The 26,335-nt window shown below is 42.9% G+C and overlaps 2 protein-coding genes across 2 annotated transcripts in view; both read right to left on the reverse strand.

Annotated features, from left to right (window-relative positions):
* The window catches only part of PLEKHB2 (pleckstrin homology domain containing B2), a 476,827-nt gene that overhangs the window by 249,288 nt on the left and 201,204 nt on the right, over positions 1 to 26,335 (reverse strand). The window lies entirely within an intron of this gene.
* Positions 1 to 26,335, reverse strand: part of ARHGEF4 (Rho guanine nucleotide exchange factor 4) — a 217,293-nt gene that overhangs the window by 187,238 nt on the left and 3,720 nt on the right. The window contains exon 2 of the mRNA XM_061465393.1: positions 18,163 to 18,198. Within this exon, the coding sequence (XP_061321377.1) occupies positions 18,163 to 18,198 (36 nt within the window). The remainder of the gene's footprint in view (positions 1 to 18,162; positions 18,199 to 26,335) is intronic.

Genomic DNA, 26,335 nt, shown 5'->3' on the forward strand with positions numbered 1-26,335 from the left:
GTGTACACCAATGTGTAAAGTGTGTACTGTGCTTAGTATATGAGTTAGAAAGGCTGGACAGTGGCCATTTCAAGTACCTAACACCTTAAACTATGTGTTGGAAGAAGAGAGCACTAGATCCTCAGGGATTCTCCTTGTCAAATGATTGAGGGAGTTAATTACCTGGTCATCTATTTTCTGCAGTCTGAATTTCTGTTACACAGATACACTGCAGACATCAGCATATAATGAGGGAATGTAAACAAGGTATAAAAAGCATAAGTATGCTCACCAGATACAGCCTTACTGCAGCAGAACCTTACAAGTCAGTGCTGTAAAGTGGGGACATCAATTCTCCAAATTAAATGTCTCTGCAATGAAACAGATCTATGACTTCTGAATTATTTTCTCTCCTTCAAGATGTCTTCATCTGGATGATGATGATTAATTCTTGTTTCCTGACATATCTCATGCTATACGCTACACCAGAACTGTTTACTGTACTGTAAATCTGTGTTTGGAAAGCCAATTCCCTATTCTCTTTACAACATAGTGTGAATAATTACATAGATAGTAGCTGCAGCATGCTTCCTATAAATAGGTAAATATCATACAAACTATATGCTTTAGCACTTCAGCTTCTGAGGTCTGAGCTTAGTTTTTTCTTATTATAATCTGAAGTACCTCACAGATGTGCTGTGTGCAGTCCAAAAATCTCATGGAATGTTTCTCCTAGAAACCCTGGTGAAAGTAACAGTTGAACAGCTCCATATATTTGACCTAAAACCCAATACATTCTGCAGAATATGCATTCTGAATCCACACTAAGAATCCCCAGAAGGAACTAAGTAGGTATGAAATTATTCATCAATTTCACTAAAGCAAGAAATTTCCCATCTTCCATTTCTCATTCTTTCTACCTCCCTGAATGCAAACAACAGATGAATTTTAGTTTTATTTTAAAGGGAGTCTGAGGCTGAAATCATAAGTCCCTGGAGCAACAGGCAGAAATTGTAGGAGCATGTACCGTGCAGTCACAGTCCTCATCAGCCTGACCTGCAATGGACTCTGCCACCTAAATCCAAAGCTAGTGGACATGTTCCGATTTGAAATCATAATGGATCGGGTAAAGCACCTGATGGGAGAACAACTTCCCCAGGGACCTGTTCACTTTGTCACCTGAAATAAGACAGGAACTGAGTTCAGGCAACAAAAAATAAAAGACTTTGGACTCCCAAGTTAGCACAGCATTGAGAGGATGAGGGATGTCTATAAGCCATGCACTTTGCCCTCACTGAGGGACACTAGGATGGAAAGACAAAAAAGCTGGGACTCCATACTGTTGAACAACTGAGTCTTGCTACAAACTCCGGAGAGTGAGAAAGCCCACCAGAAACAGGCATCTACTATGAAGGAAGTATCTTTACAAGCATCCCAGTGCTCTTTTACCTAGTGCTGAGCAGAGCCACAGAGATGTCAACACTAACCTAAAATGGAGATACTGAAATGCACTTTACCGCAGTGCTGAACTATGAGGAGATAAGCCAGGTTTATCATGAACAGGAGTTACTGTTTGCATAACCTGCAACAAGGGGGCAAATGACTGAAGAATGCCAGAGCAGCAATATATAAAGGAAATAGCCTTTTATTCCCCTCAGGCTGTCGCCTTGTTCTCACTGACCCTGAGCCCAGGTGTTTACAAGCTAGTTCCTACAGGAAGCGGTGTTCTACACCAGGCAGGCAAATGCGACATTACACAGAAACAGTTGTATCAAAAATGATGCTACAGTGATGCAAGCTCAAATGTCATGGTGTAAACACAGGCTTACTGTTCAATACATCTGCCTTTATATACTACTTCGAATGGATGCCAAGGAAAATTCTGTGTTCAAGTCTGAACTGAAAATAGTTATAAGAAATAATATTATGGGTTGCTTTCAATCTTTGGGATTCATTCATTCATTCCTAAAATAAAGAAGGACAGACATTACATGAGTGTTAGGCTATCTGCATTCAGTCCCTTGCTCTCGGACTTTCTGAATGACCTTAAGCAAATAATTCACTGTATTCACCACTCAGTCTCCTTTTACTACATCACAAAAGGAACTGGAAGACTGAATTCATGGAGAAGGCACTCAAACACCATGGTGATGAGTTCTGTAAAAAAAAAAAAAAGTACAGGCATATTTAAAAGAAAAGATAATGCTGGCCTGACTCTCTATAAACTCTGTGCCCTCCTGAAAGTTTTCCTCTTCTGAGCTCTTTTAGGTTTTGTTTTTTACTGTAAAAAAAAACCTTTAGCATTTGCAAAGTAAATGCTATTTTTATCATTCTCTTTCAATGTTTTTCAAAGAATATAGTCTTATAAGTGCTTCTTTACATTAAAAGTTAACATAATTTATCAGAAAGCTAATAGTGAATTTCTTACATAACAATGCCATGTTTAAGTTTGGCCAATAACACAAACTCATTCTCTTGACTGCAGAGCAAGTATCTGAGAAGTGTAATTGCTGCCTCAGCAATTTCACCTGTCATGCACTTACAAACACACATCACCAGTGTGCTCTTTCTTCAATAGCCTTTGAAGTACCAGAATGAAAGCAAGTTCTAACTGCAGACGAATCCAGATTCTATATTTGCTTTTGGAGCTAGCACTGACAGCTAACAGAGAATAACCAACAGTATTCATCAATTCAGGAGAAAATACTTGACACAACTCCCAACATGAAAGGCAACAAATTCAGATATCAAACACACTTAGTGGGCCTTTTTACTGGTATTTGATCATAGACAAAAAAAAAAAAAAAAACAAAACAAACAACACCCAGAAGACAGTATTTGATGATGAAGGGTAAGAGCTTATTTCTATCTAATAGAAATGTATTTAATTTGTGATGTGAAATGCTGACTTTTGCACAAAGGGTTCACATAGCTGTCTGAGGGCAAGGATTACTGAAAACAGTTTCTGGCCAGTCATTTTAAAGGTAAGTCCACAGCAGTGTCTGAACTGGCAGCCCTGTTACCAAAGTCTCCCATACAATTCTGGATGTTGGAGTTTTATTACTTCCGGAAGGTAGAATATTAAGTTTTCTTTATTAAGCCCTCCAGGAAAATGAGGTCCATATGGGTTCAGTAACCATAGGTATCTCAAATATGAACAGACTCCCTGGTTCAGACCCACACCAAAGCAGTCTGAAAAGTCTGTTGACTGCTAGCCACATGACACACAGTTGCTCTGAGAATATGCATAACACAAAATATCAGCCATTATTTCACATCTCTATTCCTTAAGGGAGGAATTTTAAAAAATGCAAGAATAACATCATCACCAAATGTCTTCTTGATCTTCAAAAAATTTAATCTACACTCCTCACTTCCAATAGATATTTCAGTTGCTACACTGCAAATAGGAGAACTCAAGCTCTGCACCTACTACTTCACAGAGGACAGTGCTACAGTTATTTTGACTGTATGAACACACCGAACACGAGATGTTATCAACAGTCTTTACAGAGTTAATTTCTGCGTACCTCCTTCCATGTTTGCTGCCAAGACAGAAACACATGCTCCTTCACTAAAGAACATGCTTGAAACAAATGCAGGCTTCTCATATTCAACATAATACATACTCGGGCCATCATTATTTATATGAGATCTTTCTTTTCTGTTACTTCAAAAGCCATTGTGCAGCTAGAAGTCATAATCTGCATAATGAAAAATCCAGAAGAAAAAATGTGAACATATTCCGTGGTTAAATTTCACTTGCCAAACATATGATGGCTTCAGAGGCATTTCACATTTCCTTGGAGGCTTTTCATACAGTGTTTCACACTGTACAAGCACACTGTTTCACTGCTCTTTAACCCTTTGGCTGTCACTGCACCTTTGGGAGGACTTCCTTCCTGAATCATAGAATCATTAGGGTTGGAAAGGAACTTAAGATCATCTAGTTCCAACCCCCCTGCAGTGGGCAGGGACACCTTACGCTAAATCATATCACCCAAGGCTTCGTCCAACCTGGTCTTGAACACTGCCAGGGATGGAGCATTCAGAACCTCCCTGGGCAAACTATTCCAGTGCCTCACCACCCTGACAGGAAAGAATTTCCTTCTTATATCCAACCTAAACTTCCCCTGTTTAACTTTTAACCCTCTTATCCCTTGTCCTGTCACTACAGTCCCTAATGAAGAGTCCCTCTCCAGCATTCTTATAGGCCCCCTTCAGATACTGGAAGGTTGCTATGAGGTCTCCACGCTCCATCTTCTCCAGGCTGAACAGCCCCAACTTCCTCAGCCTGTCTTCATACAGGAGGTGCTCCAGTCCCCTGATCATCCTCATGGCCCTTCTCTGGACTTGTTCCAACAGTTCCATGTCCTCTTTCTGTTGAGGACACCAGAACTGCACACAATACTCCAGGTGAGGTCTCACAAGAGCAGAGTAGAGGGGCAGGATCACCTCCTTTGACCTGCTGGTCACGCTCCTTTTGATGCGGCCCAGGATATGGTTGGCTTTCTGGGCTGCAAGCACACACTGCAGCCAGCCCATGTTCATTTTCTCATCAACCAACACCCCCAAGTCCTTCTCCGCAGGGCTCCTCTGAATCTCTTCTCTGCCCAACCTGTAGCTGTGCCTGGGATTGCTCCGACCCAGGTGTAGGACCTTGCACTTGGCATGGTTAAACTTCATGAGGTTGGCATCAGCCCACCTCACAAGCGTGTCGAGGTCCCTCTGGATGGCATTCCTTCCCTCCAGGGTATCAACCGAACCACACAGCTTGGTGTCATCGGCAAACTTGCTGAGGGCGCACTCAATCCCACTGTCCATGTCAGCAACAAAGATGTTAAACAAGATCAGTCCCAAAACCGATCCCTGAGGGACGCCACTTGTTACTGGTCCCCAGCCGGACATTGAGCCATTGACCACAACTCTTTGTGTGCAGCCATCCAGCCAGTTCTTTATCCACCGAGTGGTCCATCCATCAAATTGATGTCGCTCCAATTTAGAGACAAGGATGTCATGCGGGACAGTGCCGAACGCTTTACACAAGTCCAGTTAGATGACATCAACTGCTCTACCCCTGTCCATCAGTTCTGTAGCCCCATCAAAGAAGGCCACCAAATTGGTCAGGCAGGATTTCCCCTTAGTGAAGCCATGCTGGCTGTCACCAAGCACCTTGTTGATTTTCATGTGCCTTAGCATGCCTTCCAGGAGAATCTGCTCCAAGGTTTTGCCAGGCACAGAGGTGAGACTGACTGCTCTGTAATTCCCCGGGTCATCCATTTTCCCTTCTTGAAAATGGGGGTTACATTTCCCTTTTTCCAGTCATCAGGAACTTCACCTGACTGCCATGATTTCTCAAATATGATGGCCAGCGGCTTCACAACTTCATTTCCCAGCTCCTTCAGGACCCGCAGATGGATCTCATCAGGACCCATGGACTTGTGCACGTTCAGATTTTTAAGATGGTCTCAAACCAGATCCTCTCCTACAGTGGGCCCAGGGTCTTCATTCTCACAGTCTCTGCATCTGCCGTCCAAGACTTGGGTGGTTTGGTCAGAGCCTTTGCCAGTGAAGACGGAGGCAAAGAAGTCATTCAGAACCTCAGCCTTCTCCAAATCCTGTGTAGCCAGTTCTCCCGAGAGCTTCCTGAGGGGGCCTACATTCTCCCTAGTCTGTTTTTTATTTGCTATGTACCTGTAGAATCCCTTCCTGTTATCTTTAATACTGCTAGCTAAGTTTAATTCTAACTGGGCCTTAGCTTTCCTGACCTGGTCCCTAGCTTCTCAGACAACATCCCTGTACTCTTCCCAGGCCACCTGTCCTTGCTTCCACTTATTATAAGCCTCTTTTTTCAATTGAATTTTCCTCCGCAGCTCCTTATCCATCCAAGGACGTCTCCTGGCCCTCCTGCTGCACTTCCTTCTGGTTGGGATGCAACACTCCTGAGCTAGCAGCAGGTGATCCTTGAATATCAACCAACACTCTTGGGCCCCTCTGCCCTCTAGGGCTGTATCCCATGGAACCTTCCAAAGCAGGTTCCTGAAGAGGCCAAAGTCTGCTCTTTTGAAGTCCAGGGCAGTGAGCTTGCTGCACGCTCTTCTCACTGTCCTGAGGATCTCAAATTCGAGCATCTCATGATCACTGCATACAAGGCTGCCCTGGAGAGTCACATTTCCAATCAGCCCTTCCCTGTTGGTGAGCACGAGGTCAAGCATGGCACCTCTCCTTGTCGGCTCCTCTATTACTTGCAGAAGGAAGTTGTCTTCTACACAATCGAGGAACCTCCTGGATTGCTTGTGCCGAGCCATACCGTCCTTCCAACAGATGTCAGGGTGGTTGAAGTCACCCATGAGAACAAGGGCCTGTGAGCGTGAGGCTTTTCCTATCTGTCTATGGAGTGCTTCATCTGCAGGTTCTCCTTGGTCAGGCGGTCTGTAACAGATCCCCACAGTAATGTCTCCCATAGCTACATTCCCTTTAACCCTGACCCACAAACTCTCTGTGGACTGCTCACCTGTTCCCAGACAGAGTTCCATACTCTCCAGCCTATCCCTAACATAAAGGGCAACTCCCCCTTCCCGCCTGCCGGGCCTGTCTTTTCTAAAGAGCCTGTAACCTTCCATTCCAGCACTCCAGTCATAGGAGCCATCCCACCATGTTTCTGTGATGCCTATTATATCATACCCCCGTAGACGTGCACACATCTCTAATTCCTCTTGTTTGTTTTCCATGCTACAGACATTTGTATAGAAGCATCTGAGCCGAGCTCCAACTGAAGCCGGCTCATTGGCTGGAGCGGCCGGGATATCTCTACATTGCTCCAAGCATTTATTATAGGTTCTGGCAACTGACTGGGTGTGTTGGGATGGAATGATGTCCCCCTCCCCCAGCACATCTAGTTTAAAGCCTCCTTGACCAGTCTGGCAAGCCTCCTACCAAAACTGCTCTTTCCCTTCTTTATCATCAGACCAGCTCCAACAGCCCCCACTAGACCTGGCCTACAGGCTTGGGTCCCGTGTTCAAGACACTCAAACCCCTGACTATGACACCACCCTTTTAACCAGTTATTAACCTGGCTAATCCTCCTAGCTTTTTTTGGGTCCTCCCCTGTATCCTGGAGAATTGATGAAAAGACCACCTGAGCTCCAGAGCCCCTAACCACCGCCCCCAGGGCTCTGTAGTCCTTCTTTATGTTCCCCAGGCTACTACTATCTATATCCCTGGCACCCACATGTATCACCAGGAGTGGGTAATAATCCGTGGGATTTACTAGAGCAGGCAGCCTCTCTGCCACATCCCTGATCCGTGCCCCCGGTAGGCAACACACCTCCCTTGAGACGGGGTCTGGACGGCAGACAAGTGCTTCTGTCCCTTTCAGTGTAGAGTCCCCTACTACTACGACCTGCGGCACCAGTAGAGATGTTCTTTACCAAGGCATCAGCCGGCTGTTTCTGGCTCAAGTGCGTTTCCTCATTAGCCCCCTGCAGGACAGCAAAGCGGTTCTGCGTGGGGACAGGGGATTTAGGGGGAAGCCCCTTGCTTTTGGTTGTCCTTTTCCTTCCTTTTTTTTTTGTTGGCCTTTTTTTGTCACTAATTCCCAGTTTCCCAGGTTAACAGCCTCCTTCTTTCTTTCATGAGGTAGAGGTGAAGCTCGAGGCCCCTGCACAGTTTGGGCCGGGAGCAAGCATTCCTGCTTACTCTCAGCTTCCCTGACATCTCGCAGTCTATCAACAGCATCCCGCAGCTCAGCCCCTGCTGCAGGAGGACCTCCGCCAGGGAGCACCGAGTGCAGCCTTGCCCATTGTGCACCATTCCCTCACAAGACCAGCGCAGGCAGTCTCTACACCCCGAGCTCTGCACTGCAGCCTCCCCTCTCATCGGCTCTGTCTGGGTGTGTTATAAATTGGGACCACAACGGATCATAATCCAATTGAATTTTATTAATTATAGCAAGTAGAATATGAGCAAAGACAGCGCTGGACGACAGGGGAGTCTGCGCTCCGACAACTGCCGTGCTGAACAGTTCTAACAGTCCCTTTTTATCAGTCCTCCAGTTCCGCATTCGTATCTTCAACGGAGTACTCTGCGCATGCCCCAGTTGCTTGAGGCTGAAGGCTTGAAGTCCTCCTCGGTTACCTTTAGATATCCTTTTCCATATATGGTCTTCAACTTGCTGTGCAATAATTTTTAGAATTGTTTTGCAAAAGCCCTTAGTAAGCGTCTCGGTTTGTAAATAATTTTGGTGTCAACTTATGCAAGTAAAGCACTTAAGCAAAGCAATAGTTGCCCCCACCCATATGTCTGCCAGTTTTTTTTTTTAGAACATCTTGCAGATATTTCCTCAAAACTTGCAGATGTTTCCTCAAAACTTGCGCAAGCGGTGTCTGGTTTAATCTGCACAAGCGACCACGGTTATCTTTTCTTTTGTTGTCTAATCTTTACATCAGGCTTAGCATAAATCTTAATAAACAATACCATAGTCCCTAGTTTTTCACAATCCCCCCTTTTTCTTTTTATCCTATTATTGTTTATTAGATGTTACTTTCATTTTCATTCTCAGTACTGTAAGCTAATTTGTTCCCACACTCCCAACACTTATCATAACATTCACAAGGTAATACCTCGCAGTTACATTCATAGCATTTTCGTGGTATAGTACATTCACAGTATTCTTCCTCTTCATTGATAGATACCTTCTTATACTTTGTTTCGAATTTTGTAGTTAGAATAAGCAATTTGGCTATGTCAAGCCTTTCCTTAATAAAATGTAAAATATAACGCAGTATACAAGGTCCAAATACAAGTCCTAAGATTAGCATAATAAGCGGTCCTGCTAAAGTAGATAACAAAGTGGTTAGCCAGGGTGAAACATTAAACCAGTTCTCATACCATGACCTGCCCGCCTCACGATTGTTCTATTTTTGCTAAATCCTCATCTACAGCCATCTGCAAACTTTGTAATTCCTGACCTTTTACTAGGGAGGCTATGCCTGTGCCTGCTCCAACTCCGCCCGCTATCAGCAGTGTAGCTAAGGTTACCACTGTAATTGGCTCTCGTTTTTGTCTATTCAGGTCTCCTTCAAAATGGTGTAACACCTCCTCAGAGGTGTGATAGATCAGACGAGGAACAATAATCACCTGTACGCATTTACTGACCAGCCTGAGGCTATTGTCTCACATAAAGTTCCACTATGAATTCAGGTGGCCCTGGGTCGCTAAAAGTGGCTATTGTTCTCGTTCCTTCCCAAGATACTAGTTCCCACTTAAATGGTTCATGTGGGTTTTCCCCTTTTGCCTGGGTTATTATCAATATCAAGACTAATGGTATACCAGGAAAAAGGGTGTTTGTCAATTTTGCCAATTTAAATATATTCTTACCAGTCCTGGGGAAGTTCGGCCATGGCTGCTTCTGCATCCCATTTTTCTGGCTCTTTTCTCCACGGTTTGTTTCTCTTCTGCCTCGCCCGTCGACTCGGTTGCTTCGAGCCACGGGGTGTACCATCTTCTCGGCAGCAAGGGAATTCTTCAGGAGAATAGCTGTTTCGGGCTTTTTGCCTGCTTACATAGGCTTCCCACTTTACAGCCTTAATTAATGGGGCCAAGCAAGACACGGTTAGTACTTCCCTCCGGCACTGGACAGCCACGATTTCAGTCACAAAAGGGACTGGTTGATTTGAGTGGTAACAATAATATTGGGGGTGTATTCCCTTAGCAAAAATATCCCACCATTGGGGGAATCCTTTTACAATTTCTCGTCTTTGTTCAAATTGTTTTAATTTCCAATCGGTTAACCATCTTTCAAATTTATAGCATTGTTCACAGACTCCGTTCGGAGGGTACCCCTCATAACAGTGCACCCACCATTTGTCCTGGCATACCTTGCATTTAAAACATACAAATGGATAACAATCACACTGTGGGTTGCTACACCTTAATCGTAGGTTTTGTATATAATTGTTCCTTATTCCCGTGGGGTCTCTATAGTCTATATCAGGTTGCATGGGTATTTAACAATTCTTACGACCGCACTTGGTATGTTTCCACAGGTAATACACTATTAAAGACATTATAACAGCAATTGCAAAACAAATCACACACTTAACTCCAAAGGGTAAAGCTTTAAAATAATCAAACCAAGTCTCTATCATAACTTTATCTTCTTAATATTATCTTGGTATCACCTGGTGCACTGATTACTTTCCAGTGGGGTTTCGTCACTGGGCCTTTAATGCGACTGGCATGAGTCCATCCGCTCTCAGCAGTCCGGACAGCTGTTTCTTCCACGATTCGTGATGACCCGTCTATAAATAGTATCTCTCCACATCGTAGTTCTTCTTCCTCTAAGTCTGGTCTAATACGTCTGCTGTTCAATTGTTTGAAAGCAATTGTGCAATAGTTCATTACCTTCTCCTGGGTACAAAAATTCAGCGGGGTTAACTGCCCCAATAGTTTTTAAAGATAATTTAGGGGATTCTACAAGTATTCCCTCATACTTTAATAATCAACTATCTGTAAGCCATTTTTCTGCTTTTTGTTGTAACACTCCCCTGATGTTATGAGGTGCATATAAAACTACTTCTCCATTAAAGGTAATGCGATTCGTTTCCTCAAGTACTAAGGCAGCAGCCACAATGATTTGTAAACAACTCGGCCAACCCCTGCTCACAGGATCCAACAGCTTTGATAGATATGCCACCGGTTTCTTTTGTCCGGCCCATTCCTGAGTTAATACTCCGAATGCCGTACCTTCATGTATGTTAACAAATAAATGGAATGGCCGCTTTAAATCTGGTAAGCTTAAAACCGGTGCTTGGCTTAGTTCCCTTTTGAGATTGGCAAACTGCTCTTGATCTTGTGGGGTCCATTTGGGTAGTTTGTCTTTAGACAGTTGTTCATATAAGAATTTAACTTTAAAGCTGTAGTTCTCTATCCACTGCCTACAATACCCAAATAGCCCTAATGCCTGCCTAATTTGCCTCTTAGTGACAGGCATAGGTAATTCCAGAATTCCTTTAATGCGTTCTGGATCCAATATCTTCTTGCCATTAAACAAATAATGTCCCAAATACTTCACCTTTTCCTCCACAAATTGTAACTTTTCCTGTGATACCTGTAGTCCTTTTTGTGCAAGAAAGTTTAGGAGTCGAATGCTTTCTTTTCTTACATCCTCCTTATTATTCCCTGCTATGAGTAGATCATCTACATATTGTAACAACACATTTCCCGTTTGGACCTGGTATTCCTTTAAGAGCTCTTCCAGGGCTTGTCCAAACAAATTAGGGGACTCCGTAAACCCTTGGGGAAGCACGGTCCATCTCAATTGTTGTCTACGGCCTGTCTCTATGTCCTCCCATTCAAAAGCAAAATAATCACGACATTCCTCTGCCAGTGGACAGGCCCAAAAAGCATCCTTTAAATCAATTACACTATACCAGGAATTATGGGGTCCTAGTTTACTTAACAATGTGTATGGGTTTGCTACTACAGGGAACCGGGTAATAGTTCTTTTGTTTATTTCTCTTAAATCATGTACGAGCCGATACTTCCCATTTGGTTTCTTTACAGGCAGAATGGGAGTATTAAAGGGTGACATACAAGGCTCTAAGACTCCTTTTGCCAACAATCGATCGATTTCTGGTTTTAATCCTCTCCGTCCTTCTAGGGAGATGGGATATTGTTTCACCCTCACAGGTATGTGGGGTTCGGAAATCTGGATCTTAATTGGTGGGATTTCCAGTCTACTTATTGTATCCGGAGAGTACCAGACATCGGGGTTAATTTGTTTTTGATCATCCACGGTCAAAGGATAAGTAGACACTGTTAGTTCATTATTTTTTACTTTAATTTCTAATTGCAATTCAACAATTAAATCTCGTCCTAACAGATTAAATTCTGCTTCAGGGACGAGCAAGAGTTCACCTATTCCAAATTTATTTTCAGTTTCGAATACTACATTTTTGATTTTGCTTACTTTAAAGGGTTCTCCTTTTGCCCCAATTACTTGTACTTTTTCAGGGGAAACTTTACATCCCTCAGGTATTTGCTTAATAGTTGATTTTTCAGCCCCAGTGTCTACTAAAAAGGTGAACTCTTGTTTATGGGGACCTATTCTTAATTTTATCAAGGGCTCATGATGACTCCGGTCCCCTAAGATATAGAGCCCCTGACTCCCCTATTCTGTTTTCAACATTTCCTCATCCCTGATCCTTTGTCTGCAATTCTTCTTTATATGTCCCTTCTTTCCACAGTAAAAACAATATCTCTGTTCCTTCTCTACTACTACGTTCCCTTGTTTCGTTCCAGCAGATCTGTGTTCACCAGTTCGCCCTTTGCGATCCTCTCTGACCACTGCTACCATCATTTTTACTTGTCGCTTGCTGCTCTCTTCTTCCCGCCTTACATAAACTTTCTGAGCTTCTCTCAGTAATTCATCCAGCCCTCTATTCTGCCAGTCTTCTAACTTTTCAATCTTCTTTCTGATATCTTCCCATGATTTTGCCACAAACTGAGTTTTGAGGAGCGCTTGCCCTAAAGGGTCGTCTGGATTTACCCCAGAGTACAGCTGAAGGGCTTTCCTCAGTCGTTCTAGCCACTCAGTAGGGCTTTCATCTTTCTTTTGCATTTCATTAAATGCTTTATTGATATTCTGGCCACGGGGTACTGCTTCTCTAATTCCCTGAATTACTATAGTTCTCAGATCCTGCATATGAGTTCTGTGTACCGGATCTTGATTATCCCAATTAGGTCTTTGGAGTGGCCATTTAATATCTGCTTGGGGTCCCTGGACATGTTGAGCATCCCACAGTCTCATTCCTGCTCGTCTGATCATATCTCTTTCCTCAGTAGTAAATAATTGACCAAGGATAGATTGCATCTCATCCCAAGTATAAAGGTTTGGTCCCAAAAATTGATCTAATCTTTCTGCCACTCCGAGTGGGTCCTCAATTAAGTTTCCCATCTCGGTTCTTTTAAAATCTCGTAGGTCAGCCGAATTTAAAGGTACAGAAATATATCCGATCACAGGTTGAGGTCCCCCCATGGGTATTTCCCTTAGAGGATACATCTGAGCTGCCCCTTTTTGACTTCTAGTTACGCGTCTAGGAGGAGGGGGAGACTCTTGTTCCGACTCTGGTGGGGGAGTGGATGCTCTGGGGGCCTCTGGAGGGGCTGTGGGAGCAGGAGGAGGAATATAAGGAGGGGGGGTCAGAAGGGTTTCATCCAATTCTTCCTTCCTTTTTCTTTAATTTAGTTTTCAGTTCATTCAATGGATAAAGTCTAGTTCCTGGTTTTTCCAGCCAGACTTCTGCATATTGACTCTCCTCCGGGTTAAGGGTTTTTTTTTACTATTAACCCAGAGGTTTAATTGCTGTCTTACCCAATCTTCTTCTGACCCATAGACTGGCCAAAAGACATTTTTAAAAATCTTCTTCCCTCCCCATATCTTAGTACAATATTCTATCATCTTCTGCTTATCTTTCCCTTGGGTTCCAGGGAAATATCTCCAATTATCTAAGATATATGCCAGAGGGGTATTCTTAGGTACAGTAGGTACCCTTCCCATGGGAGCCGAAGGCTTGCTGCCCTTCGCCCCCATCTTCTGGAATATCCACAAACACACACTCAGTCACTCCCCTTGTTCCTGGCCCAGTCCCTCGCGGGAGATGGAAAACGCAGTACTTAAGGGTCCACACTCGCTTGGTTCAGTATATCGAACCTCTCATTTGTTATATTCCAGGAAACCCAATCCCGCCCGAACGGCAAACCCACGAAAAATTTCGCAATATACTTACGCGTCCTGCGTCTTCGTCCGGACTCCTGTGCACAGAATTTTATGGGATTTTACCGGTTTCTCCTTTGCTCATTATTCTAGAATTTAGGTTCGTCGGTAAGGTTGGGGTGAGCTGTTGGTCGCGGGGCCGCGAAATGTCGCGGGGCGCCTCCCCGGAGGACCAAAGCCCACCGTTCCTTATCCGAGTCACGGCACCAAGAAATTGTTATAAATTGGGACCACAACGGATCATAATCCAATTGAATTTTATTAATTATAGCAAGTAGAATATGAGCAAAGACAGCGCTGGACGACAGGGGAGTCTGCGCTCCGACAACTGCCGTGCTGAACAGTTCTAACAGTCCCTTTTTATCAGTCCTCCAGTTCCGCATTCGTATCTTCAACGGAGTACTCTGCGCATGCCCCAGTTGCTTGAGGCTGAAGGCTTGAAGTCCTCCTCGGTTACCTTTAGATATCCTTTTCCATATATGGTCTTCAACTTGCTGTGCAATAATTTTTAGAATTGTTTTGCAAAAGCCCTTAGTAAGCGTCTCGGTTTGTAAATAATTTTGGTGTCAACTTATGCAAGTAAAGCACTTAAGCAAAGCAATAGTTGCCCCCACCCATATGTCTGCCAGTTTTTTTTTTTAGAACATCTTGCAGATATTTCCTCAAAACTTGCAGATGTTTCCTCAAAACTTGCGCAAGCGGTGTCTGGTTTAATCTGCACAAGCGACCACGGTTATCTTTTCTTTTGTTGTCTAATCTTTACATCAGGCTTAGCATAAATCTTAATAAACAATACCATAGTCCCTAGTTTTTCACAGGGTGCCTACGCTGGCCACCGCCGGGGCAGCCAGAGCAGAGCTCCCGGACCGGGCCCTGATCATACGGAGAGTGCTCACCGTCCCGCTCGCCTGCCCGCGCAAACGGCCGCGCAAACTGCCTCGACCCGCTCTGTTCGCCGCGCTCCTGGTCGCTCGCCGCCGTTCCTCCTGGCTCCGCCCCCTGTGAGTCAGCTGCTCGCCTCACCTGAGCTGCCGGCTCCTGGGCAAGTCCTGTCGAGGACTTGAGGCTCCCTCGGTAGCTCTTGTCGCTTTGAGTTGAGGCTCCTGGACGCTGATCTCCTCCCCCCCCCCCCCCAGCTCCAGTGTTGAAGGCGTCCTCTCTCGAGCTACTCACCTCAGCAATTGACCCAGTAACTTACCACATCCCAAAGCACAAGTGGTACAAACAATAAGGAGATACAGAGGATAGATGTCTGGGCTGCATGAGATAGATTTGCTAGTGACTGGTTTGAGCTGTTTAGACCCAACATGCTAACTTACTTTACTCCATCTGCTGCAATAGCTAGAAATACATTCAGCTTAGTATTTCCCTTGAGGACTGCAATGATTACTACAGGGTAATGACAACATAACTGGAACAGGAAGAGTTCTGCCTAATAAGAGGAATGGGATCAGTATGCTCTCTATTAAGTTTTCCTTTGTAATACACCAATAATATTATCTGACCAAGGTATAATACTATAATACTAATCCTTCACCTCATCCTTTAAATACATCTCAGATGTGTTAAAGACAGCTGAAAGCAAAACTGGATATGACATATTTTCTGAGCTTGTTGCAAACTGTGTCTCAGGGATCCTCTCCCTTAAGAAGCAAGACAGCTTCTCTGCAGAAAACAGCCAAAGCACTAATTAATGTCAGCATGCTGACAAGTGACACCAGAACGAAGTACTTCCCGACAAACAGGACGGCATGTGGAGTCACTCTTCTCTCGTGTGAGGGACAGCTCACTCTCTATCACTGTCTCTCCACTGTCCACTTTTACCTTTAACTCTTGATTCACGCTTCACCAAACTTTCTCTGGCAGTCAGACAGATCCATTGTGTCACTTGCCTCCATCAGGAAGACAGCAAGCTGACAGGAAACCCCCTTAGCTAAACAAACCCCAGTTAATGCCAGCTTGCCATTTTTCACATCCCTGTCATCATCTCTCTGGTATGTACTAATGATGGGACAAGATCAAATTGCTGGCAATGGTCACAGAGCTAGCTTCTGAACTGGCCCTTGGAGACATGGGCTAAGCCATCACACCTGACAAACCAAGGAGCACTCTGTGAGATGAACCGAGATGCATCAGTGCAAAGTGCTAACCAGGTATGGTCTATGTTTTGGTCCATCAGTGGTAAATACTGTCATCCACTACAGGAATCCCACAGCATTAATGCATTCTCTGGCTTTCCATTCCCTAGTAATATAGCACTATGTATAAAATCAGAAGCAGACAGCAGGTCTGCTCTCCATGCAGCAACAGCTCCTCCTTCAGAGTTATAAGCAGAAGAAAAGATGCTCACCTTCACTGTGTGAATAACTTCTGCTGTGCTCTGACTTGCATTGTTTACCCTACTCCCACTTAGAAAGAAGCATCTAGCTTGAATTTAGTGATGCCCTAAATCCAAGTCAAGACACAAGCCGGAGAAAGCTTCAGAGCTAGTGACTTTCAACCCCCTTATTACAAACACAAAGCTGGACACTGAATTACTTCCGATCATCTAAAAGTTCAATTCTTCTGCTAAATAGAGTCACCCTGTCAGATAGATGGTCACAGCACAGTGCAGTTTCAGCTCTTTGTAGAGAGCATTAACTTGAACGGAGTAGTGTGATGGCAGTAAGTATTGTATACTCTTCAAACTTTCTTTCTTTCACCCATCTGACTCTTAGCTCCAGCCGCCTGCTCCCCTCCTTTGAGATCCCAGACCTTGCCTTTCTGACCTGTAATTTCTGCTGATTGTTAACACTATATTTACAATCAAAGTAGCCAAATCTAACTAACCAAAACAATTGCGTTAGTAAGTCTCTGGTATCAGTCTATGTACCTGGCATCTAATCTATAACTCCTAATAAATTTGTATTTATCTCACAGTTCTCTACTGTTGTGTTGATGACTGAATACACCCTTAAGCAGACAATTCACATTTAAAAGGAGAGACTATGTTAAGATTTTTGCCAAACTGACTTCAGGGTACTGGGCAGGTATTGTCCCACACAAACCTCAGTGGCCTCCCATCTTGTGTTAGAGAAGGGGAACTGACTGTGTATTGTATGTGGATATCCTCTAAGCAGAGTACACCAACAGAAAAGAGCTTGCACCATGTTTTTACTTATCCATGAGCTTCCCAGTTAATTTGCTTGTGAATAGCATGGAATATGAAACTATGGCTCTCCCCTTCTGTGCATGAGGTCAAGCAGGTCTGCTACAGCTGTGTAAAAGATGCAGGTTTTTTCCTTCTGTCACAGGAGACCAAGGCTCAGTGTAACTAATGCAACCTGCTTAAGACAAACACAACAAATCCTCCAAATGCCACAGCTTGCAATCATTAAAAATATCCTAGAAATTAGAAGTACAAACCTGGTATAAACAAAAATCTGGCAGTGGAGAAATTGCCTTCTTTCCAAAGCCTGTTTTGACATCTGAGGACAAACTATTCAGATCTTGAAAGGGAACCTCATTTCCATCCCAGTAGTCTATCCTCTTGAGAGCGTGGGATGGGGGGGGTAGGGGATGGTAAAGGGAAGAGACTGAAAACTGACACACACACGGGGGGGGGGGGGGGGGGGGGAGGGGGGGCGTAACCTTCCAGAGATAATCAATGGCTTCGTAATGAGCACCCAACTCTACTGAATATTGATTAGGTAGTGTTGGCAAGGCTCTGCTCCAGGGAGGTCAGGTCTCCTGCCAGCTGCCTTGTGTGAACACAAAGGAAGCCTCAGCAAAAGGCAAATTGTAAATGGCAGGTTTTATATGAGAGGCACCATTCAGGCCCTCAGTAGAGGAAAAAAAAAACAACAAACTAAACCCAAAACCAAGAAGTATATGGCTGCAGCACTAGCAAGCACAAAGCATCAGCAGTCTTGCTAACTTTACTATACTGTGCTATGAAGTGCAATCCTAAATTCACCCTAAAAAACTTGTTTTAAAGCTTCTCACTTGCAAATATGCATGATATAAGTTTCCACTGATTCCTCTTCCCTATAGATTTCACAGACGTGAAATGGGGTGCTTTCACACACACCTGCCCTCAAAATCTTTGTCCAACATTGAACCTCAGTACATGCAGGGGATGTGTATACCTTTCAAGGTCAAACAGCAAGGTATGCTGTCACCTAGGCCAGCTCTAAGCATACATCATGCACTTGAAGCAGCACAGCTGTGAGTTAGTACTCCATCCCTTCCACAGAACTCTTTGTTCTTACTGTCCCATTCAATAAATATAATTTTAGGGGTTTAGTACATTTATTTTTTCTATAAATAGTTAGATATTAATTTTATGATTACAGGCACTGGTAGATAACACACAGAACTTACATTGCTGAGCAAATCTGCTATTAATGGCTAAAAGGTCATCCTACCTTTGTAGAAGCAGAGAGTCTTTTCTCATAAGCTTTCTGTGGAAAGAGGAATTGTAACAGTCAAGGAAAAGAGATCTGGACACTGCTCTTAAAAAAAAAAAAAAAGAGGGAAGAAGGAAAAGGAAAAAAAAAAAAGAATCAGAAGAAAAAAGTTGCAGTTCCTGCCTGGTGTAACTCATCTGACTTCAGTGGGGCTGTCCCAGGGTAGATTCGTCCCTCTGTCTTTGCCAAAAAGAGAACAACAGGAGCCAGCCAAAGGCATCTGCTTTTGCATTTCCCTAGTGAATCCGTTCATTATACTCTCATGATAGAGAAGCTGTAAACAAAGGCACTTCGGGATGTTGCATTGTGCTATCCATAATTACACTGTATGTGCTTCATCAGTACACATGCCTCAGGGCACACTGCAAAAGAGTTTTATGTATTCAGAACTCTTTCTGAGAGGGTGGGTTAAATGAAGAGAGGGAAAAGCTAACAGTTAAAATAGAAAAGGAAAATATAACAGTTACTTAGAGAGGAGTTCAGCGTAAGAGGAAGGAGGCTTTACATACACACACTGAAAAAAAAAGATGCTAGTAAAATTCCTGGCTAGCAGTATCCTGTTAGTCTGTGTGCTTTAATACTTTCACTCACCCTTTCTCTTTAAGATTACAAGCTCTCAGATAGGGACTCAGAAGAATTTTTGTAAAGCAAAAGGTTCCATTTGGAAACTCCCTGAGACTTATACAAATCTTGCAACTGTGGTCTGCCTTTAGAGCAATGCGAGCCAGATTTAATTCCCTTACTTGCGAGCATTAGAAAATTCTAATGTCAGATCATGAGAGTACTGAACTGTTTATTGCCTATCACATTAGCTTAAAGTGAGTGGCAGAATATGATGCAAGTCATTTAGCCTCTGAGAAGAAATTCTGTTTATCTTGCAAGCCATCTACTGCTCCCACTAACACTGTCTTGGGAGGAATAAAGTCCAGCAGGAATATTAACACCTCAGTGAGAGCTTTGCTTTCAGAGATCCAGATTCTGCCACCAGAACGCGCACAATCCACACTCTGTTTAGAAGTCTTTGTGTTTGAAAAGAACCAGAAAAAAAAAAATCCTTAAGGTAACCAACACTCAGATGGGCTGGGAAGGCAGGCATGGAAGGGCTGGAAGCTGAGACGCGTCTTGAAAGAGAAGCACAGGCAAAGGCAGCAAGCAAAGGTGAACACAGGGGTTGGTGGACAGAGTTCTGCGGCAAATTCTACTTTGTATTACCTGTATGCACTTATAATGCACTCTACTGCAAAATCACAGGTTTGTTTGGTTTTTAATAAAAGTGACATGACAAGGGGGAATGGCTTTAAACTGACAGGAGATTTAGAATGAAAAGTTCAGATAGTTCTTTTCTGAATACTGTTAGATGAAGGTAAAAACTGTCAGACTTACGTCACTTGAAAAGTAACAGGTAATTACAGTTTAACAGTAGTTCCTTCCTCTAGAATGAACCAGACGTCCACATGTTGCCTGAGTCACTGCACAGGTGACAATGATCACACCATGGGGAGCAGCCAGTGATGACTGTGTCAAAGTGACCGGGAAAGTAACCTACCTATTTCTCACTAGAAAACAAGAGCCAAAATCTCTGCCCCAGCTGAGTTCCAGGGTTTAGCATCTTACATAAAGAATATATCCGAGGAATTCTCTAACAGGAGCTGGCTCTGAAGGAAATTGTTACATAGCAACCCTTTAAAACCTTGCCATAAGAGCTGTCTACTTAGTTTTAATGTTAGCATTTAAAAAGTGCCTGCACTTATTTCACCATAATATTATTCATGAGCTTGCCTTTCACATGATGAAAGAAAGCCAGCAAAGGAGATGAACAGATATTATTACCATGGCAGAATACCGCCAGCCAAGACATAGTCATTCCATTCAAATTCAGAAAGGTTGGAGACTTGCTAGCCTGAGTTTCAGAGCTGTGCAATTCAGTAACAAAGAGGAAAGGGTACCCAGTGTAGTAAAATAATAATATACTACTATCTGCACAAAAGTATAGTCACTCCATAACAGCTTTTGTAAAAGTCCTCCCAGCATTCATAACAATAAATTATATTTATAGATATTAGTAACATCTTACATAGCTATTCAACTACACAGATGTCAAAATCTAACACAGAAAAGACCATCATTTGCTCATGTTGCATTATCTAAAGCTGGACCATAGATAACGGTCAAGGTTTGACCATCATGGCAGGTAGCCATATTGTGACTACTGGCACCAAGAAATCCATGAGAGATGCAGGAACCAACATGTGGCTTCTGCAAGAAATTTTCCCCAGACCTTCCACTATGCAGAACAGAACTGAAAAACCTCTTAGACTTATGTGAAGGAATCTACTTCTACAGGTCAAAAAGTCTTTAAGGATTATTATTTTCTTTCACATTCCTTTGGGCTAATTAAACCAGAAGTGAAGTTTAGGAAGAGTGCCAATGTACACCCTTTGGAATTATTTCAGCTTTATGCAGAGCCTTAGTGTAGCCCCAGGAGTGAGTGAGTTCTGAACAAAACTACCTGTGGAAAACTGGATGAGACCCACATGTTGCCTCATCAACTCTGAAGTTTAGAAATATGGATGGGTCTTTAACAAGTGAACTGGAATGTAAGTCATCCATCCAAGACAAGTACACAACGCTCACTATTTCTGTGTACTACCAGGATGCCATGGTTAGATGTACTATACAAGTAATAAATAAGTGAAAAGTACAGCAGGCTCCATTCACAGGATTTTAAGCAAAACTTCACTTTGGGGAAGTCTAGGTCTAGGCTGCAAGGAAGGCTGAAATACAAAGTTGCCCACAGCCAAAAGTGCTGTTTCAAGTGGCTTGGGATCAAACCCATCCTGATTCGCACCCAAACCATATACCATTTCAGGCTCCCTTCAAACTTAGCCAACTGTTGCTGAAGGGTTCACAAACTTTACTGAACTTGTCCTGAACTTTGCATTGGAAATGAACAAGTAAAATAAAACAGTCAAGCTGAAGGTTCTACCTTCAGACATTTTGCCCAACTCTGATACTGATGCCTTATAAAAATAATAATTAGTATTCTATTCTATCCTATACAGTGATTCCAAACCCCATTCCTCATACACATGTTCCCAAATTTCTATATGTCTAAGGACTTCTCCCATCTCATCAGCTTAGCAGAAACTATGATCTTTCACGTGAAGATCCCCAGCTACAGAAACACTGTAGGCTATGCATAATTCTTTCACTCAGAGAAGTAAAATCCCTCCATCTCAAAAAGCTTATGTAGTCAATGATAGCAATGCATTCTTAAAGATTTTTGCAGGCCAAATGAAAAGCTGCTTTCTATTTTTAAGGAAAGTCATAAAACAATATAGAAGAACTTTGAAAATTGATCATGGTCCTGTGAGTGGTAGTAATTCCGAGCTTAGACCCACAGATTCCACTATGTTTATTTATTTATTAGTCTGCTATATATAGAGCCTTTTGCTATTCACCATCAGTTATAACAGCTTTGAATCTTCCCAGCAACAAGCACCCTACTGCTCCTCTGACTGAGTGTATATTCTTCTCAATGAGGTACCTCCCCTCAGTTTTAGCATCCCGTTTTAACACACTCACTTAAAACCTCTATCTTAGAACAAGCACTGCAGGCCTGGGGAGCTTTAAGACAAACCCCAAAGCAGTTCAGGAAGATGAGAAGAAGGGAAAATGAACCATCTGCTACTATATGCAACTCTTGAACTTTTATCTATGTTTATTTTTAACCCGTTCTAATTGCCAGCTCATTTTTTTATGTAATCCCTTCTTTTTACAAAGCATTACTAGTTTTGTAGTGACAGTATCAAACCATTTAAAAAATGAGCTTACACTAACCTCACTCTGATATTCTGAAAGTAAAAAAGTCAAACAAACAAGCAAAACCCCACTACTAACTTCTAAAGCATTTCATATCCTCAAGGATTGTGCATTTATAATCAAACGAAATTATCAGATTCTTGAAAAATACATTTTTGATTTTGCACAGCTCTATTTCTACAAGCCACTGCATAGTAACTCCTTGAGGTTTGCACCTATCCTAAAGAACAGGGAAGTAAAAATAGTTCCTGTCTCTAATATTTTCATCTGAACCTTTTCTTTTCAACCCCGCTGTTGCTCAAGGGAAATGCAGTGATAGCAGGATCAAACACAACATGTAAATAAGCATGAGCCACTGAGGAGTCACGGAGGTTTCTCCTTTGATCTACTGAAACAATGATTTGTCTCTGATCATTTAACAGCATCTTCCCTGAATCCTTTCATACATCTTACAATGCAGGTCCTGACCTTGTCTAGGTAGATCTAGTTTTCTCAGGAAGACTTTCTGACAACTCATGAGAATGTGCTAAAGTACACTGTCATTGTGGCAAGTACAGTTTAAGGGAATACCAGCTACGAACACCTATGCCTGTTCCTACACTGCTGTGGGGGTGTGCTCTGAAACATGGCACTTCTGTGGAAGTAAAAATTAACTGGGGCAAGTGGGAAAGAGATTAGTTAGCTTTTCCCCTCTTCCACTGTGTTTTGCTGTCTGGCATCCATGTAGGCCCCCTTCTGATACTGGAAGGCTGCTATGAGGTCTTCACACTGCTTCTCTTCTCCAGGCTGAGCAGACCCAGTTTTCTCAGCCTGTCTTTGTACGGGAGGATCCCAGCTCTAAAACACTTGCAAGATGATTGACCATTCCAAGGATGAAAGACTCATTGTTTAAGAACTTTCCATTGCAAACTGGTATATTAGTTTTCCTCTGCAATTACAGCACCTGAAAGCTTTTTTCTGTTCTAAATCAGACCCTCATCCAGTCACTGGCCTCCAGGAGCTGCGACTTCGAGGGAAAAAATTTCCAATTTCAAAACGTTAACTGCAAGCATTAGGAAAGCTGTTTTCTCCTGAGCATTGACATTAATATATCTTCCACATTCTAGTTTATCACCCACGCGCTTCTCACCACACCTTAAGGCCCAGTCTCTTTTTCATCAGGAAGAGACTGGCTACCAAACTGTACTTGGGTTGTCCAGTTCAGTAACAGGATTATAGCAAATAATACCAACCACACACTTATTCATATGGAAACAGCATTAATCCTTTCTGCCTGCCCCACCCCATAACTTTCTGTCTGAGCACAAAAGCTATGTGTCTGCTTTGGCAGCACAGAAGCATTTAAAAAATGTTTGCAAATACCAGGAGGTTCCCCCCACCCCGTTCTTTTCAGTTTAGCTCTGCAGGAACACACAGACAAAAAGTCTAATGAATTATTACAGAACATTTATATCACTTTCTGGGGAACAACATCAAATATAATGACTAGGAAGATATGAAGAAAATACAAAGGAGCTACATAAATAAAGCTATACCTTTTTTGTTGTTAATTTCTTGTCTTACACAATGCCACCACAGTTTGTTACTGATTTTAGTAAGTTACTTGGCAATACAACTTACTAACCCAGCTTTCTGATGGTGTCCAAGGGATAGATTCCTATCACCTGTACAATATAAGTGAATGTAACACTGACCTTGTCTGACTTAGTGGGACTTGCTTGTATTAACATAGAGACTCAGCTGAAATAGCTGAAGAAAATGGCAACAACAACCTCACTTGGTGTTAACACACCCGGACATTAAAAACAATGTTTACAGTGGCAGATTCCCATCCTATTGTATTGTCCCTGTGGCAGAAGTATCTGCTGGCAGTGTGGACAGAAGAATTTGGAGCAGTGAACTTGCAAGGACATTTCTTGAAAATCTGCCTGTGAATTTGTGTCTGTGTTCAGAGCTTGTACCTGAACTATTGTAAACAGGATGACAGAATGGGTTGGACTGGAAAGGAACATAAAGCTCACCTGGTTCCACCCTCCTGCCACAGGCAGGGACACCTTCCACTAGAGCAAGTTACTCCAAGCACCACCAAAGCTGTCCTTGAACGCTGCCAGGGATGGGGCAGCCACAGCTTCTCTGGGCACCCTGTGCCAGCGCCTCAGCACCCCCACAGGGAAGAATTTCTTCCTAACATCTAATCTCAATCTCCCCTCTGTCAGGTTAAAGCCATTCCCCTTTGTCCTATCTTCATTCTGTCTTGATTCCTCTATTACCTGGAGTTCTGAATCTCTGCCCAGAATGCAGAACCAATCTGAAACAAGCTTGCTGTCAGATTCAATACATTCCAGTTTTTCTCTCCACTGCTTTCCATTTCTACTGCTTTTTCTTTCCACACTTGGTTCTACCCAGCACTGTAACTATTATTCCAACATAAAACAGGCTGCTTTAACATTTTTGACACAAATGAATCCAGAAAATTTGGGCATACATTAAAGGAAAACTGAATTAGAAATACTTCTCCTGAACAAAACAAGTCCATAGAACAGCTTCTGATGTTTTAGGAGTTAAGAGTGTATCATCTAATCAGACTGTTCACCCTAGCAGCTTGACCCTAAACTAAATATTGGCCGTTTTGACCAAATAAGTGAATGGAGATTGAGTATTCTGGCTGATACATCTGAGAAGGCTTAAAAAGTCAGTGTTCCAAGGGGAGGGGAGAGGAAATGGTTAGGGCTTCCTGAAAAACATTGCTCTTTAGCTGCCTCAAGCTGCACTTCTTAAAAATCTTGGCTTTTACTCTGAGACTGAAGGCTAACAGTAAGCTTCAGGGGAGTTACATTAACAGCCAAATCAAAAGCACTCAGAAAACATGTATTTCTCCAAGCAGCTGAACCAATGTAGTCCTGCTTCCTATAGATATGCAGTTCTCCAGTGTGAAAACTGAAATATTTTAATAACAGTGTAATATTATTTAATAATATTTTCTTTATCAAAACACATTTCTCATGTTTAATAAGGGATAAATTTATGCAGGAGCTTTGCCCTCAGGAAGGGCATTGGCTAAATCTCTGTTTCCACTCCCTGACTACCTACTTCCGTCTCCCTGATGTGAACTCTGTAACTTGTACCTCACTCAAATTATGCTGAGTGGCCAGAGCGTTCAAAAGTTACTAGGGAGAAATTACAGACACAGCAAGATCATGTAAGAGTATCAACAACTAAACAAACCCCAAAATCAAACTCTTGTCATTTCTAACAAACACTTACGTGAAGGTAGCTGGAAAATAACTGTGGAGCCAGCCACAGTTCCCACTGCAGTATTTTCATGTTTTGATCAAACTGCCACCTACCAGGACAAGACAGGAAGGACAGTCCAGTGGTTAAGCCCCTGTCTCACACCCTGCGTATCCTGGTTCAGCTCCCTCCTCTGCCAGAATTTATCTGTGACTGTAGTGGGAACAAACTGAAAAAAAATACAGCTAGGAACCTCAAACTGAATTTTCCAGACCCAGCGTTCTGGTGCTTAAAACTCATAATATGTGAGTACATGGAGAGAGTTAAAAAGCAAGAGTAACAGCATGTTTGGCAGGCAACAATTGCATCTAGCCACGATAAAATACCGATGACAAGATGTATCTGAAATTCCCTTCTCCCTTCACTAGATAGCTTTGCTAGGGGTTGTCATTTGGAATCCAACCTCCTCTGTACACACTCCAGCAGCTCCACATCCCTCTGGTGTTGCTGTCCCCAGACCTGGACACAGGACTGCAAGGGGGTCTCACCAGAGCACAGCAGAGGGGGAGAATCCCCTCTCTTGACCTGCTGCTCACACTGCTGGGGATGCAGCCCACAACATGGATGGTCTCTGGGCTCCAAGCACACACACTGAAGCCAGGTCATAGTGAACTTCTTATCAACCAACATCCCTAAGTCCTTCTCCTCAAGGCTGCTTTTAAATGATTTTACTATTTTATTTAAGCTAAAAAAGGAATCAGCTTATTTAATTCAATATAAATAATTCTTATACATAAAAAGGGATTACCCACAGGAGACTGCACTAACTTAACCATTTGTTTCTAAAACTTTTCTAAAGTTTATAAAGCTGTTTGTTTGTTGGTGAGAGAATATATTTGGACATAATACAGGTAAGCAGCCACAAACTGTAAAATGGAGAGGTGACTTATGATGGAAAGGACTAACACTAACAGAACGAGAAGAGACTGTGTTTAGCAGGTGAGAAACCAGACACCAGTCAGTGTGCACTCTTGTGCAGTTTGACATGTAGTTACAAAATAATCCAAGTCCACCTGTG

The sequence above is a fragment of the Pezoporus flaviventris genome, unplaced genomic scaffold (assembly GCF_033815535.1).
Source record: "Pezoporus flaviventris isolate CSIRO_AGI_PZ_B2104156 unplaced genomic scaffold, CSIRO_AGI_Pfla_v1 ptg000040l, whole genome shotgun sequence".
Lineage (NCBI taxonomy): Eukaryota > Metazoa > Chordata > Aves > Psittaciformes > Psittacidae > Pezoporus > Pezoporus flaviventris.